The following is a 12485-nucleotide window of genomic DNA, read 5'->3' on the forward strand; positions in this document are numbered from 1 at the left end:
CGCACCTACACCCACACACATATGCTCAAAACAATAAAAATATATATTTTTTTTCATAAAAAAAATAGGAAAATTCCAAAAGTATGTTTTCCTAACTTTTTTTTTTTTTTTTTTTTTTTTTTTTTATGGTTATCATATAAAACCATATAAGGCTAAACACATTTCATATTTTGCCAAATCTGACAATTTCACTTCATAAGATTTTCCATCCCAACAATCTGCAACTAAAATGTGAAATGATAATGTAACTAATTATCCTTTTAAAGTGCATGGGGAAATATCTGCAAACCAGAAACTCATAAAATATTTAGGATGGAAAACTAAACATTTAATACATTAATCCTACACAAATTCATCACTTTTTGATTAAATAGAAGGTGATGTTATGGACTGCTAAATAGGTTTGTCTAACAGGAACTAACAACACCAAAAAACTGTCTTTCCTAATCATCTGAACTTTACATATATTAATCTTCTTTAAAACATCTGAAAAAAGAAATTACAATATAAAGACAATAGATTTATAATACTAAAAAAACTGACTCATAAAATATTGACAGAGAGACCAGTGTGCTATGCCTGCATGCATTATCATGTAATTAATGCCATTATTACTCATTACATGCATAAACAGAGGGAAAGCAGCATTTCAGTAAGAAAAAAAACTGTGTAAAATAATACACGAGACTTAAACATGACCACTTAGACACCACACCACCAACACTTGCTTCAAAGCTCTATGGGACAAAAAACACATCTTTCCCTCATATTTCAAGAGAAACATTAGCTGATCTATTAACTCACCAACAACTGTCATGTTGGCTGTCTTGTCATCAAAGGTGAATTCAGGCCAGTCCCTGCCAACTTCACACTTATACTGGCCGGTTGCAGTCAGGTCCACTTCACGGAGCACCACCTTGTTCTCCTCCGACTCTTCCATCTGCAAAATTGCATGTCGAAATTCAACACTTTTTTTGCACGTTTAATTGTATATCAAAATCTTAGGATGCATTAATGCACCATATACTCAACATATAACCTTAAAAGTGAAGGAAATCATTGCAATTTATCATTATCATCATCATCATTATAAAAAAAATTGTACTAAAGTTATAATATTGCCAACTATTGACATGGAATTCCTATCCAAACATCCAAATGTGTATACACCAACATCAAATTACTAAAGAATTAAGACTACAGCCTAGGCCCCAAAATATAAAAATTCAAAAATATATTTGAAATCCTTCATGTTTACTTGAGGAACTTATGTCTTAATACTTTTAACTGTCCTTTGCCTGGTCAAGGGAAGGGAAGGGAAGGGAAGGGAAAGGAAAGAAGGGAAGGAAAGGAAGAAGAAGGGAAGGAAGGAAGGGAAGGAAAGGGAAAGGAAGGAAGGGAAGGAAGGAAAGAAGGAAAGGAAGGGAAAGGAAGTGAAGGGAAAGGAAAGGAAAGGAAAGGAAAGGAAAGGAAAGAAAAGAAAAAGAAAGAAAAACTACTCCTGTTTCTGCCATACTCAAAGTATTTAAAAGGACACTAGCACCACTCTGTCTATTGACTACTATGAAGTTAAGTCGCCTTCACGAACATCTATTGGAAATAGTAACACAGTTTCTTTGTTTTCCTCTCTTTTTTGCTTAACTTACTTATGACATTAACTATTTCAAAGAAAGTATAACTGAGAAAACACAACAAACTATATTGCACAGATTAACAGGAGTAAAACTAGGGTGGAGCTCAATGTCATTCCTTTCAGCCAGATATACCTAGATAAATAATCATTTGTATAGTATACTTCATGATGTAGAAGTAGAAGTAAAAAAAAAAAAAAAATACATCCATGTTTCATTATAATGAAATGTACAATACCATAAACATCCATTAGAATACTCTTGAGGAAAAAGTCAAATTAATTTTCGGGTTTGAAAGGCTAAATGATAATGGTGTTACCTATCATGGCTATAATACGTTAAATTTGTACCATCTGTTCTAGTAAGATGCATTTGAAATTTTTCTCATTTACATAAAGAAGACTAGCACATAAAAAAGACTCGTCTTTTTTGTCTTTTGATTACTATAGGTGGATGACAGTGCATCATATACAAGCAGTCAAACTGATTGTACTTATTCACTTACAATGACTTGGATATTTGAGTTGTTGAAAGCTGCCATCATGGGATCTTCACTGGGTGTGTATCTGCAATACAAAAAAAAAGACATATATTAGCCCTGGGAGAGAGGGGATAGCTGCCCTGTATAGACAACTGGTTCTCATAGTTTTTGTTATTATTACTCTTATCCCAACCTCATTTCCCTCCAGTTATGTGAAGTTGAAGGAAAGAAAATATTGGAATGCTTACTTAGTGCATTTAGCATTCAAGAAATCAATATTACTCAAGAAATAAAGAATTTGACAGACGCATTAATAAGGGCATTGTTCCTATTATTACAACCTTGTAATTTGAGCAATTATTCCTATAGTAATTAACACAAAGTAGACATTATTGCTGCTTATTTGAAGGGAAAGACGATATTACTTGTCTTTTTAAAAAATATCAATGCAAGGGTTTGCTGAAGACCGTACACATCGCTTATGTATTTACAGTTATCAGATGATTCCTAGCTTTGTTTTTTACAAATTAAAGTCAATAAACCAGCTTCACATTGATAAGTTCTGGCAATAGGGATGAGCACATTCAAAGCTCTCCAGTCACCTCATCATCAAGAGTAAATATATTGTTAGCATCACTTATCTATTTACTTATTCGTTCTTTCATCTATTTAGTATTATCACTTAACTTTACTCAATACTTTTAGAAAGTGTCTCAGTGCCCCAAACTGACAGATGGTTCACTGAAGGGTGCATGAAATTGTTTTGAGGAGCAAAACAATGTTAAACAGATACTAGTTCCTTACAGATGATGATGATGATAAAAAAAAGTCAAATGATGGTACTCATATGAAGTTGGTTAGCAGCCCCTCTGAGATGGTGCCCCTTGTAAAAAGGCCAATGGGTGTATCCTGTATTATCATACCCATATAACTTTAAGTGGCCAATGTCTTTTCTTCACTGAACCATAGTTGTAATGATTATCAATTTATAATTACATAATTTTGAAAAAAATTGCTGGGAACAGACTGACAAAACTTTATTATTTTTTACAGCATACAAATAAATAGTCAGTACTAGTTTTTATCTACCCTTTAGATACATTAGTTTTATTCAAGACCACTCTTGAGTACTACAACCCTATCATCCCATTTTTCATTAACTTCAAAAAGAGGAACCAAGTTGTTAGGGTCATTTCAACTTTAAGGTCAGTTGGCCGGTTAGTCTTACACTGCCTCATCAGCATGAGAAAGTTGCTGTGTATACTCGCAAAAACACTTGTGGCTGTTGAATATTTAGGTCCCAACACTCAAGCTTTCATAATTGATGGGAATATATGAAGAAGTACTCTGCATATGGAAAATAACAAACTACAAATAGAATCTATTATTAATGATAAATGCATGAACTAGTCATGGCTGTTACCATGGAACTCTGTTTGGTTTGAGAAGAGCAGTAGCCTCAGGTAGATCCTTTCAGACCTGTGACCAACATCAATAGGCCTCTGGCATTCCAATAAAAGGCAACTGCTGAAAAAATGGTACTGATACTGGTAAAGAGGGCTGATTACAAAAGATCAAGGCCAACTACCAGTGGTAATGGTAATGCATACCGTTAGGTAAAAGTGCTCAAAACGCATTAGGTACCCTAATTTGGTTACTATGTCAAATGGCACGGCAACCTTAAGTTTCTTGCAAGAACTCTCTGATACTGGGAAGCTGAGCCCTGCAGCTCAGACCCAAGGCTCTCCTGTCACATACAAGCTAGATGTGAAAATTTTATACCATCAGGTTATAGGCCCTAGAAAGGACCCTACAAACAGGTTTTGATACTTATGAAAGGGCCCCATTTTAGCTTCCTCATCCTGAGGCCTTGTGTTCACATTATCTTATTTCTGCAAGCCTATGACCCCCTAATCAGAAATTTATGAACTTTCATGGATGTGTTCATAGGTGTTCCTTGTTGTGTAAACTTTCAAATGATGATTTCCCTATACAAGAGCAATAGAAAAAAGTAAATTTTTAAAGATGTGCTACAGGGTTTTCCCTTACGTTTCTTGTAAGTATTACTTGTGCCATTGCGATTTGTGGCTTCATCTTATGCTTCTAATCACTCTACTTTGCAATAGCCCATTGGATAAACCAAAGGAAACTGCGATCTTTAGAATGTTTCTTTTCGAAGGATAACTTTATTATATACCTTCAACTTTGCTCAAGTAATGCAAGCTATTACCTGAAGAACTCCTCATCGTTGAAATACCACTTGACGGTGTAGAGTGCATCGGAGCCTAAGTCATAATTACAGGTGAGAGTCTGGTTGCTGTAGCGGAGTGCATTCAGAGGGACATCCAGGTGCGTCACATAACCAGCCGACCCCAGCATGACTGAAAGGAACAAAGCAAGTATTAATCAAAGTTACAACAAAATGAAATGTGGGCTACGCCAAGTTTAACATAATTTTGGACACGACATGGCCAAGGAATGGGAAAATCACTGAACAATGGTTGAATAATTACAAAATAGTTAACAACAGTATAAATAAATTATTTTTTCTCAGATTCACGATGATTTACAGGAGAAAAAATATATCACGTTTAGTCTACAGGCATACCCCAGTATGTGTGTGTGTGTGTGTGTGTGTGTGTGTGTGTGTGTGTGTGTGTGTGTGTGTGTGTGTGTGTGTGTGTGTGTGTGTGTGTGTGCGCGCGCGCGCGCAAGCACATTCAAATATTTATAAAAAAAAATGTTGTGACACTAGAAAAGCCTATTACGACTGGAGTGTTCAGGTAAATCCGAATCTTTGCACAGTCAACATCACAATAAGCGTAGCATCTACCGGAACCATTAGTAAAACTACTATTTCCATATGCAAAAGTCGGTAGACGTAGACGGTGTGTTTTTTAGACAGGTTCCATTACAATTAATTTCCTGCACAAGGCGAAAGCAATAACGAACGGCTCAAACAAGCCTCTCTCTGTTACTGCCATAGAATTTCTTCACAAACTTCAAATACTCTATGAGTCTTAAACGTCTGAGAATTATCAGCTCTAACTTAAACATCTATTTGGTTAACAAATAAACTGTATTTGTTATCTGTAGTAACGTCCCTAATTAGCGAGATCAATAACCAGGTAATTGGGTCAGAGGGAGTAATCAGCCCCCCCCACCCCGGCTAAATATAATAATGATAATGTAAAGTAGTAGTAAGCTGGAGAAGGCTCAGGCAGGCTATATTCATGAATCGCGTCCGGTATTTCATGCTATTTAACGAGGCAGCCCAATTATCCTCTGTCCGCCCCTCACCCTTCCTCTTCTCACTTTATTATGAGTTAGCCGATTGGGTGCAAGCAGCGCAATACACATCCTTCACAAGCTAGTCTCTCGTCTATTCAAATCTTATGTTTTCCCTTCTATCGCCCACTGTAACACATCTTCAACATATACAGGCGACAGATGGAAAGTTCCATTGGGCGGCCCAGAGAAGAAGCAACAGCAGCAGAACAGCAAGGCGAAGGTGGCTGCTGTGACTGACCTGAACTAAGGACCACAACTAAGGATAAACCATCGAGCTGCAGTCGCTGGAACGGCTAATGATGCTCCTATACTTTTCATCATTGTCAGCATGCCAGCTGCTCTTGCCAGTCTTTTCTTAAAAAAGTGTAAATGTATCCTTCTCCACTCTTACGATTCCCCTCCCTCCCTTCCTCCCTTCTTTCCTCTCCCTCCACAGGCGCAGCTTCCCTTTTTCCCGATTTCAGTTCCGCCGTCGCCTGCTTCCTCTGCATAATTATTCGTTTTGCTCCATTTTAGATGGATTCTTCTTTCTTACTATTTCCACTTTTTATATTTTTTTTGTCATTTGCCACATTCCCATTTTCATTCGCTCTTTTACCGCATTCCAGCGCCTTTCCATTCCTTCCTGCCATCCCCATTTTTTGCTCGTCGCCGCCTCCTACTCTTCTATACTTTATCTTCTTCCATGCTTTCTCCCTCTGCCATCCCCTTATTCTTACGCACGTCTCTCTTTAAGACCATAAATGTGAAGGAAAGAAGAGACCCTGATTCACACCGAGAGAAGAGAGAGGAGAGAGGAAACGTGGATGGGGGGAGGGTAATGGGAGGACAGAAGGGCGAGGCGAGGGGGGGGGGCAGCAATGGGAGGATCGCCAACTTTCAATTCCTGTAGATCAACTTCGACTGGCCCGCTTCGAGGACTCCCTCTGAAGTAGGCCTAGCCATTGCTGGAAACTGCGCTGGAGGTTAGACAAGGCTAATGCTTTTCCCTGTTGCTGAAAATCAACTTCTATTCAGGAGAAAAGAGCAACGAAGATATCACATTAACACCTAATAAACGAGAGGAAAAGGAGGCAAATAAGGAGGCCATCCGAAGCGTGAAGGACAGCGGCCCATTCCGAAGACGGCTGCCAGGGAACGGAACGGCCCCCTCCCCTCTCGCCCTCCCGTGGCAGGTCTTTATCTCCTCTTGATCTCCCTCATCATCATTATCGTCATTGCGGATCCGAGTCGTCTCCAGCATCGCTTAAATGGTGTGCTCGGAGGCGATAAATCGCCTTTCGTCCTCATTCTCTTTCCCTACATTCCATTATGCTTCAGACTATCCATGTTCTTTAACGTCTACTGTTTATGGCGATTGCGGTAATGGTAGTGAAAAAAATGGTGATAATAGTGGTAAGTAACAGTTATAACATCTGTTATTAAAATGAATGAACTTCCTTCATTCTCCTATAATTTTCCCCTCCTTTCTTACCCTCCCCCTCCCCTATGTCAGCTTGCTCACACCCGATAATCTCCGAGCACTATTGTCTTCCAAGGCGGAGATACACTCTCATCCTTCCCTGCCCCCTCTTCCTATCTATATTACTATTATCCGTACCCCCTAATCCTTCTTCGGGTCTCATTTCGAAGGGTTGAAATGCGGGACACGTAAACACCATCGGCTGTCCTCCTGGGCCCTTTCCTCCTGTGTGCCGTCGCCCTTGCTGTCGACTCATGCCTCTTCGGCTTCACTTATGATGGTCATTTCCTCTAAACTCTAAATGGTAAAAAAAAATATAGACTAATCCCCTAGGGCAGGCCGCGCTTGTGAAAGACCGAACTGATATTTACAATCGAATCCCCGCAAATCCCAATCAAAAATCTACAGAAGCTAAAACCAATTCCCACCCACGACTTTCTTCTTTCCATGCCACTTCTCCCTCCCTTTACTTCCCCTTTCTGCGTCCCCTTCGCCCTCCGCGAACCAACTGGTCAGTACCATTAATGTCTTTCATTTTCCTTCTCCCGCTCTCATCTTTCTATTGCCTCTCCCCTCTCTTCCGCTCGCCCCCCCTCTCCCCTTCCATCCATCACAGAAGCCGGACAAACCCGTGATTTTTCCGCTCTCGGGATTAATCTGTGCGTCCGCGAAGGCCCTGGACGCTCGCCTGCATAATGACGAGACAGAAACGGGACGCTGGGGAGTCGAGGGAGAACTCGCACGAGGGGAAACCAGGGGGGGGGGAAGTGTGACCTTCAAGGCAAATGATCAGGAGGGGGGTATCCAGTAGCTAAACCTTGACCTTTTAAAAAGAGGGCTGGGCAAGAGAACGTAACAAGAATGAACAGAGTAAGAGACCAAAGCGCCTCCATGGAAGGGCCACCTGGTACCAATGCGACAAGAAGAAATAGACAGGCAGTCAGAAAAGGGAATATATATATATATATATATATATATATATATATATATATATATATATATATATATATATATATATATATATATATATATATATAACTACATGAAGAATCAATTCATCTAGCTAATACAGCCCCAAAATAACAACAATGTTGGGATGTACAATCATGAGGAACTAAATGTTTCCCAGACTAATTTAACTTCCAAAGAGTCATAAAATTAATTTCCTGTTGGAGAAAGAGGGAAGCGGCGACAAGTGCCGGAGATGAGAGTATAAAGGCCCTGACACGGGGATAAAGGAAGGGGATAGGGGGAAATGATAAAGAAGGAACGAGACATATTATCGAGAATCACAAAGCATCTACATCGATTCAATTCCGCTCCCCTTCCTCCCCCAAACCCCTGCACCTTCTGCCGCCGCCGCCGCCGCGCGCCGCCCTGCAGTTCCCAAGTGCAAATAGCAACAGACGATCTCCCCCGAGTGCCCCGCGGGGTATCGGTGACTTATCCCGAATTTGACGGAACTTCGTGTTGCCGCGAGGAGTGGCGCAGCCGGCGTTAGAATAATGAGCTTGCTCCGGCCATCGAGGACGATAGGCGAATCGAATCTGACACCCGACTCGATGGCGTAACTTCGAGAAGGGGGGTTACGGGATCAAGGGCAGGGGACCATACCGAAGAATGAAGTTAAACAAAAAAGTTGATTTCCACAAGCGTGTCTTTTTTGATCTTCCACCCTGCACTTGCCCAGCCTTATTAGAAACCTATAAAGGAAATTTACATCTGCAAATCTGCATGCCAAACACCTTGGGAAAGGGCGGGCGTGCGTCACTCCTGAGGCGGATTTACCTTGCCCCGGATACCATGGGGGGGGAGAGAGCTCCTCGAGAGTGGCCCCAAGCACAGGCGCGGTGTCCCGGGAACCGGAGGGGGCCTCGCAGAAACACCAGAAAAAATGCCCTAAGTTCCAGGCACCCCAAAAACAACTCGAAAGGTTCCCTCACGAAAAAGAAAGTGTCCCCGGAACGTATCTCGCAGTTTTTTTCAACGTCGGCAATGACATAATCACTTTTATCGTCAAGTTGCCCAAAATACACGCACGACAACACACACACCCCCCCCACACACACAACCACCACAAACACACACAACACAACACACACACACACACACACCAAAAAAGAGAGAGAGAGAGAGAAAGAGAAGAGAGAGAGGGGGAGAGGGGAAAGAGAGGGGAGAGAGAGGGGAGAGAGAGAAAAAGAGAGAGAGAGAGAGAGAAGGGAGGGTGGGGAGAGAGAGAGAGAGGGGGGGATAGAGAGAGAGGAGGGGAGAAGAGAGGAGGGGGGAGAGCGAAAGGGAAGGGAGGGAGGGGGGGAGAGGGGGGGAGGGGGGGAGGGAGGGGGGGAGAGGGGGAAGGGGAGAGGGAAAAGAGGGGGAAGAGAGAGAGAGAGAGAAGAGAGAGGAACGGGGGAAAAGGGGAGGGAGAGAGAGAAAAAGGGGAGAGAGGAGAGAGAGAGAGGGGGAAGAAGGGGAGGGAGAAAAAGGAGAGAGAGGAGAGAGAGGGGGAGGGGGGGAAGAGAGGAGAAGAGAAGGGGGAGAGGGGAGAGGGAGGGAGAGAAGAGGGAGGGAGGAGGAGAAGAGAGAGGGGGGGAGAGAGAGAGGGGGGGAAAGAGAGAGAGAGAAGAGGAGAGGGGAAAAAAACGCGCTTGTGAAAGACCGAACTGATATTTACAATCGAATCCCCGCAAATCCCAATCAAAAATCTACAGAAGCTAAAAACCAATTCCCACCCACGACTTTCTTCTTTCCATGCCACTTCTCCCTCCCTTTACTCCCCCTTTCTGCGTCCCCTTCCCCCTCCGCGAACCAATGGTCAGTACCTTTAATGTCTTTCATTTTCCTTCTCCCGCTTCATTTTCTATTGCCTCTCCCTCTCTTCCGCTCGCCCCCCCTCTCCCCTTCCATCCTTTACAGAAGCCGGAAAAACCCCGTGATTTTTCCGCTCTCGGGTTTAATTCTGTGCGTCCGCGAAGGCCCTGGACGCTCGCCTGCATAATGACGAGACAGAAACGGGACACTGGGGGGTCGGGGGAGAACTCGCACGAGGGGGAAACAGGGGGGGGGGAAGTGTGACCTTCAAGGCAAATGATCAGGAGGGGGGTACCCAGTAGCTAAACCTTGACCTTTTAAAAGAGGCTGGGCAAGAGAACGTAACAAGAATGAACGGTAAGGGGACCAAGCGCCCCCATGGAAGGGCCACCTGGTACCAATGCGACAAGAAAAAAAAGACAGGCAGTCAGAAAAGGGAATACATATATTTTATATATATATATATATATATATATATATATATATATATATATATATATATATATAATATATATAATATAAAATAACTACATGAAGAATCAATTCATCTAGCTAATACAGCCCCAAAATAACAACAATGTTGGGATGTACAATCATGAGGACTAAATGTTTCCCAGACTAATTTAACTTCCAGAGTCATAAAATTAATTTCCTGTTGGAGAAAGAGGGAAGCGGCGACAAGTGCCGGAGATGAGAGTATAAAGGCCCTGACACGGGGATAAAGGAAGGGGATAGGGGGAAATGATAAAGAAGGAACGAGACATATTATCGAGAATCACAAAGCATCTACATCGATTCAATTCCGCTCCCCTTCCTCCCCCAAACCCCTGCACCTTCTGCCGCCGCCGCCGCCGCCGCCGCCGCCGCCTGCAGTCTCGCCAAGTGCAAATAGGCAACAGACTCGATCTCCCCCGAGTGCCCCGCGGGGTCAATACGGTGACCTTATCCCGAACTTTGACACGGAACTTCGTGTCTGGGCCTGCGAGGAGTGGCGCAGCCTCGGCGTTCACGACATAATGAGCTTTGCTCCGGCCATTCCGAGAGAGCGATATGCGCGAATCAGAATCTGACGACCGACTCGGATTGGCGCTAACTTCGAGAAGGGGAGTTACGAGGATCAAGGGCAGGAAGATCCATACCGAAGAAGTAGCAAGTAAAACAAAGAAGTTGTATTTGCCACAATCGTGTCTTTGTGTATCTTCACCCTGCACTTGCCGATGCCTTATTAGAAACCTACAAAGGAACATTTACATCTGCAAATGCTGCATGCCAAGCACCTTGGAAGGACGGCGTCGCGTCACTCCTGCAGGCGGATTGACCTTGCCACGGATACCATGGGAGAGAGAGCTCCCTCGAGCAGTGGCCGCAAGCACAGGCGACGGTGCTCCTGGGAACCTGGAGGCCCTCGGCAGAAACACCAGACATGCCCTAAGTTCCAGGCACTAAAAGCAACTCGAAGGTTCCATCACGAAAAAGAAAGTGTCCGCGGAACTGTATCTCGCAGTTTATTTCAACGTTTGAGCAATGACATAATCACTTTTATCTGTCACAGTCTGCCAAGATATACACACACACACACACATACACACACACACACACACACACACACACACACACACACACACACACACACACACACAGAAAGAGAGAGAAAGAAAGAAAGAGAGAGAGAGAGAGAGAGAGAGAGAGAGGAGAGAGAGAGAGAGAGGAGATGGAGAGAGAGAGAGAGAGAGGAAAAGAGAGAGAGAGAGAGAGAGACAGAGACAGGACAGACGAGAGAGAGAGAGAGGAGAGAGAAAGAAAGAAAGAGAGAGGAGAGAGAGGAGGAGGGGAAAAGAGAGAGAAAAGGGGGAGAGAGAGAGAGAGAAGAGGAGAGGGGAGAGAGAGAGAGAGAGGGGAAGGGGAGAGAGAGAGAGAGAGGAGAGAGAGAAGAGAGAGAGAGAGAGAGAGAGAGAGAGAGAGAGGAGAAGAGAGAGAAAAGAGAGAGAGAGAGAGAGATGAGAGAGAGAGGAGAGAGGAGAGAGAGGAGAGTAGAGAAGAGAGAGGAGAGGAGAGAGGAGAGAGAGAGAGAGAGAGAGAGAGAGAAGAGAGAGGAGATGAGAGAGAGAGAGAAGGAGAGAGAGAGAGAGAGAGAGAGAGAGAGAGAGAGAGAGAGAGAGAGAGAGAGAGAGAGAGAGAGAGAGAGAGAGAGCATTTTTGAATTTGGTCTGCTATATCAAAAGACAAATAAACATTTCTGGAAACTGAACTACCATAAATGTTGCTCAGAAACTATGAGCTCTATACTCAATGAATTCATATCAATGTACATCTGGCTGGCAGCTAAACCAGTTCTTCCTGAGCACGAATCTCAGAGAATGGGATTTGAAAGCGGTTCCATGCCTCGATACAGCGGGATTTGAGCGACCCCTGGCGCTGCTCACTGGCAGCTGGGCCGCAGCATGGACTTCGGGCTGCACTGTTAGGAACGGGAAAGAGAGGGAGGGAGAGGGAGGGACAGCAAGGGCAAAGGAAGCGACTGGGAGAAGGGAAGGATGAGAAGGGAGGGGGGAGAAGGGAAGGGGGAGAAGGGAGGGAGGGGGGTTGGGGAGAGAAGGAGCGAGAGAGGGGGAAGACAGGCAGTGAGGAGAGAGAGAGAGAGAGAGAGAGAGAGAGAGAGAGAGAGAGAGAGAGAGAGAGAGAGAGAGAGAGAGAGAGAGAGAGAGAGAGAGAGAGAGAGAGAGAGAGAGAGAGAGAGAGAGAGATGAAATAAGTGCAAAGAGGGAAGTGTGGGTGAGAAGTAAACCTACCAAATACGAGAAAGAACGAAAGA

General features: G+C 43.5%; 1 protein-coding gene across 1 annotated transcript in view; it reads right to left on the reverse strand.

Annotated features, from left to right (window-relative positions):
* Positions 1-4513, reverse strand: part of LOC119579397 — a 6878-nt gene extending 2365 nt beyond the window's left edge. Inside the window, exons 1-3 of the mRNA XM_037927191.1 lie at positions 4343-4513; positions 2137-2197; positions 805-940 (exon numbers count right to left, since the gene is read on the reverse strand). Coding sequence (XP_037783119.1) covers positions 805-940; positions 2137-2197; positions 4343-4491 — 346 coding nt within the window. The 5' untranslated portion in view covers positions 4492-4513. The remainder of the gene's footprint in view (positions 1-804; positions 941-2136; positions 2198-4342) is intronic.
* Positions 4514-12485: the final 7972 nt, after the last annotated feature.

The sequence above is a fragment of the Penaeus monodon genome, chromosome 12, assembly GCF_015228065.2.
Source record: "Penaeus monodon isolate SGIC_2016 chromosome 12, NSTDA_Pmon_1, whole genome shotgun sequence".
In the NCBI taxonomy this organism is placed as follows: Eukaryota; Metazoa; Arthropoda; class Malacostraca; order Decapoda; family Penaeidae; genus Penaeus; species Penaeus monodon.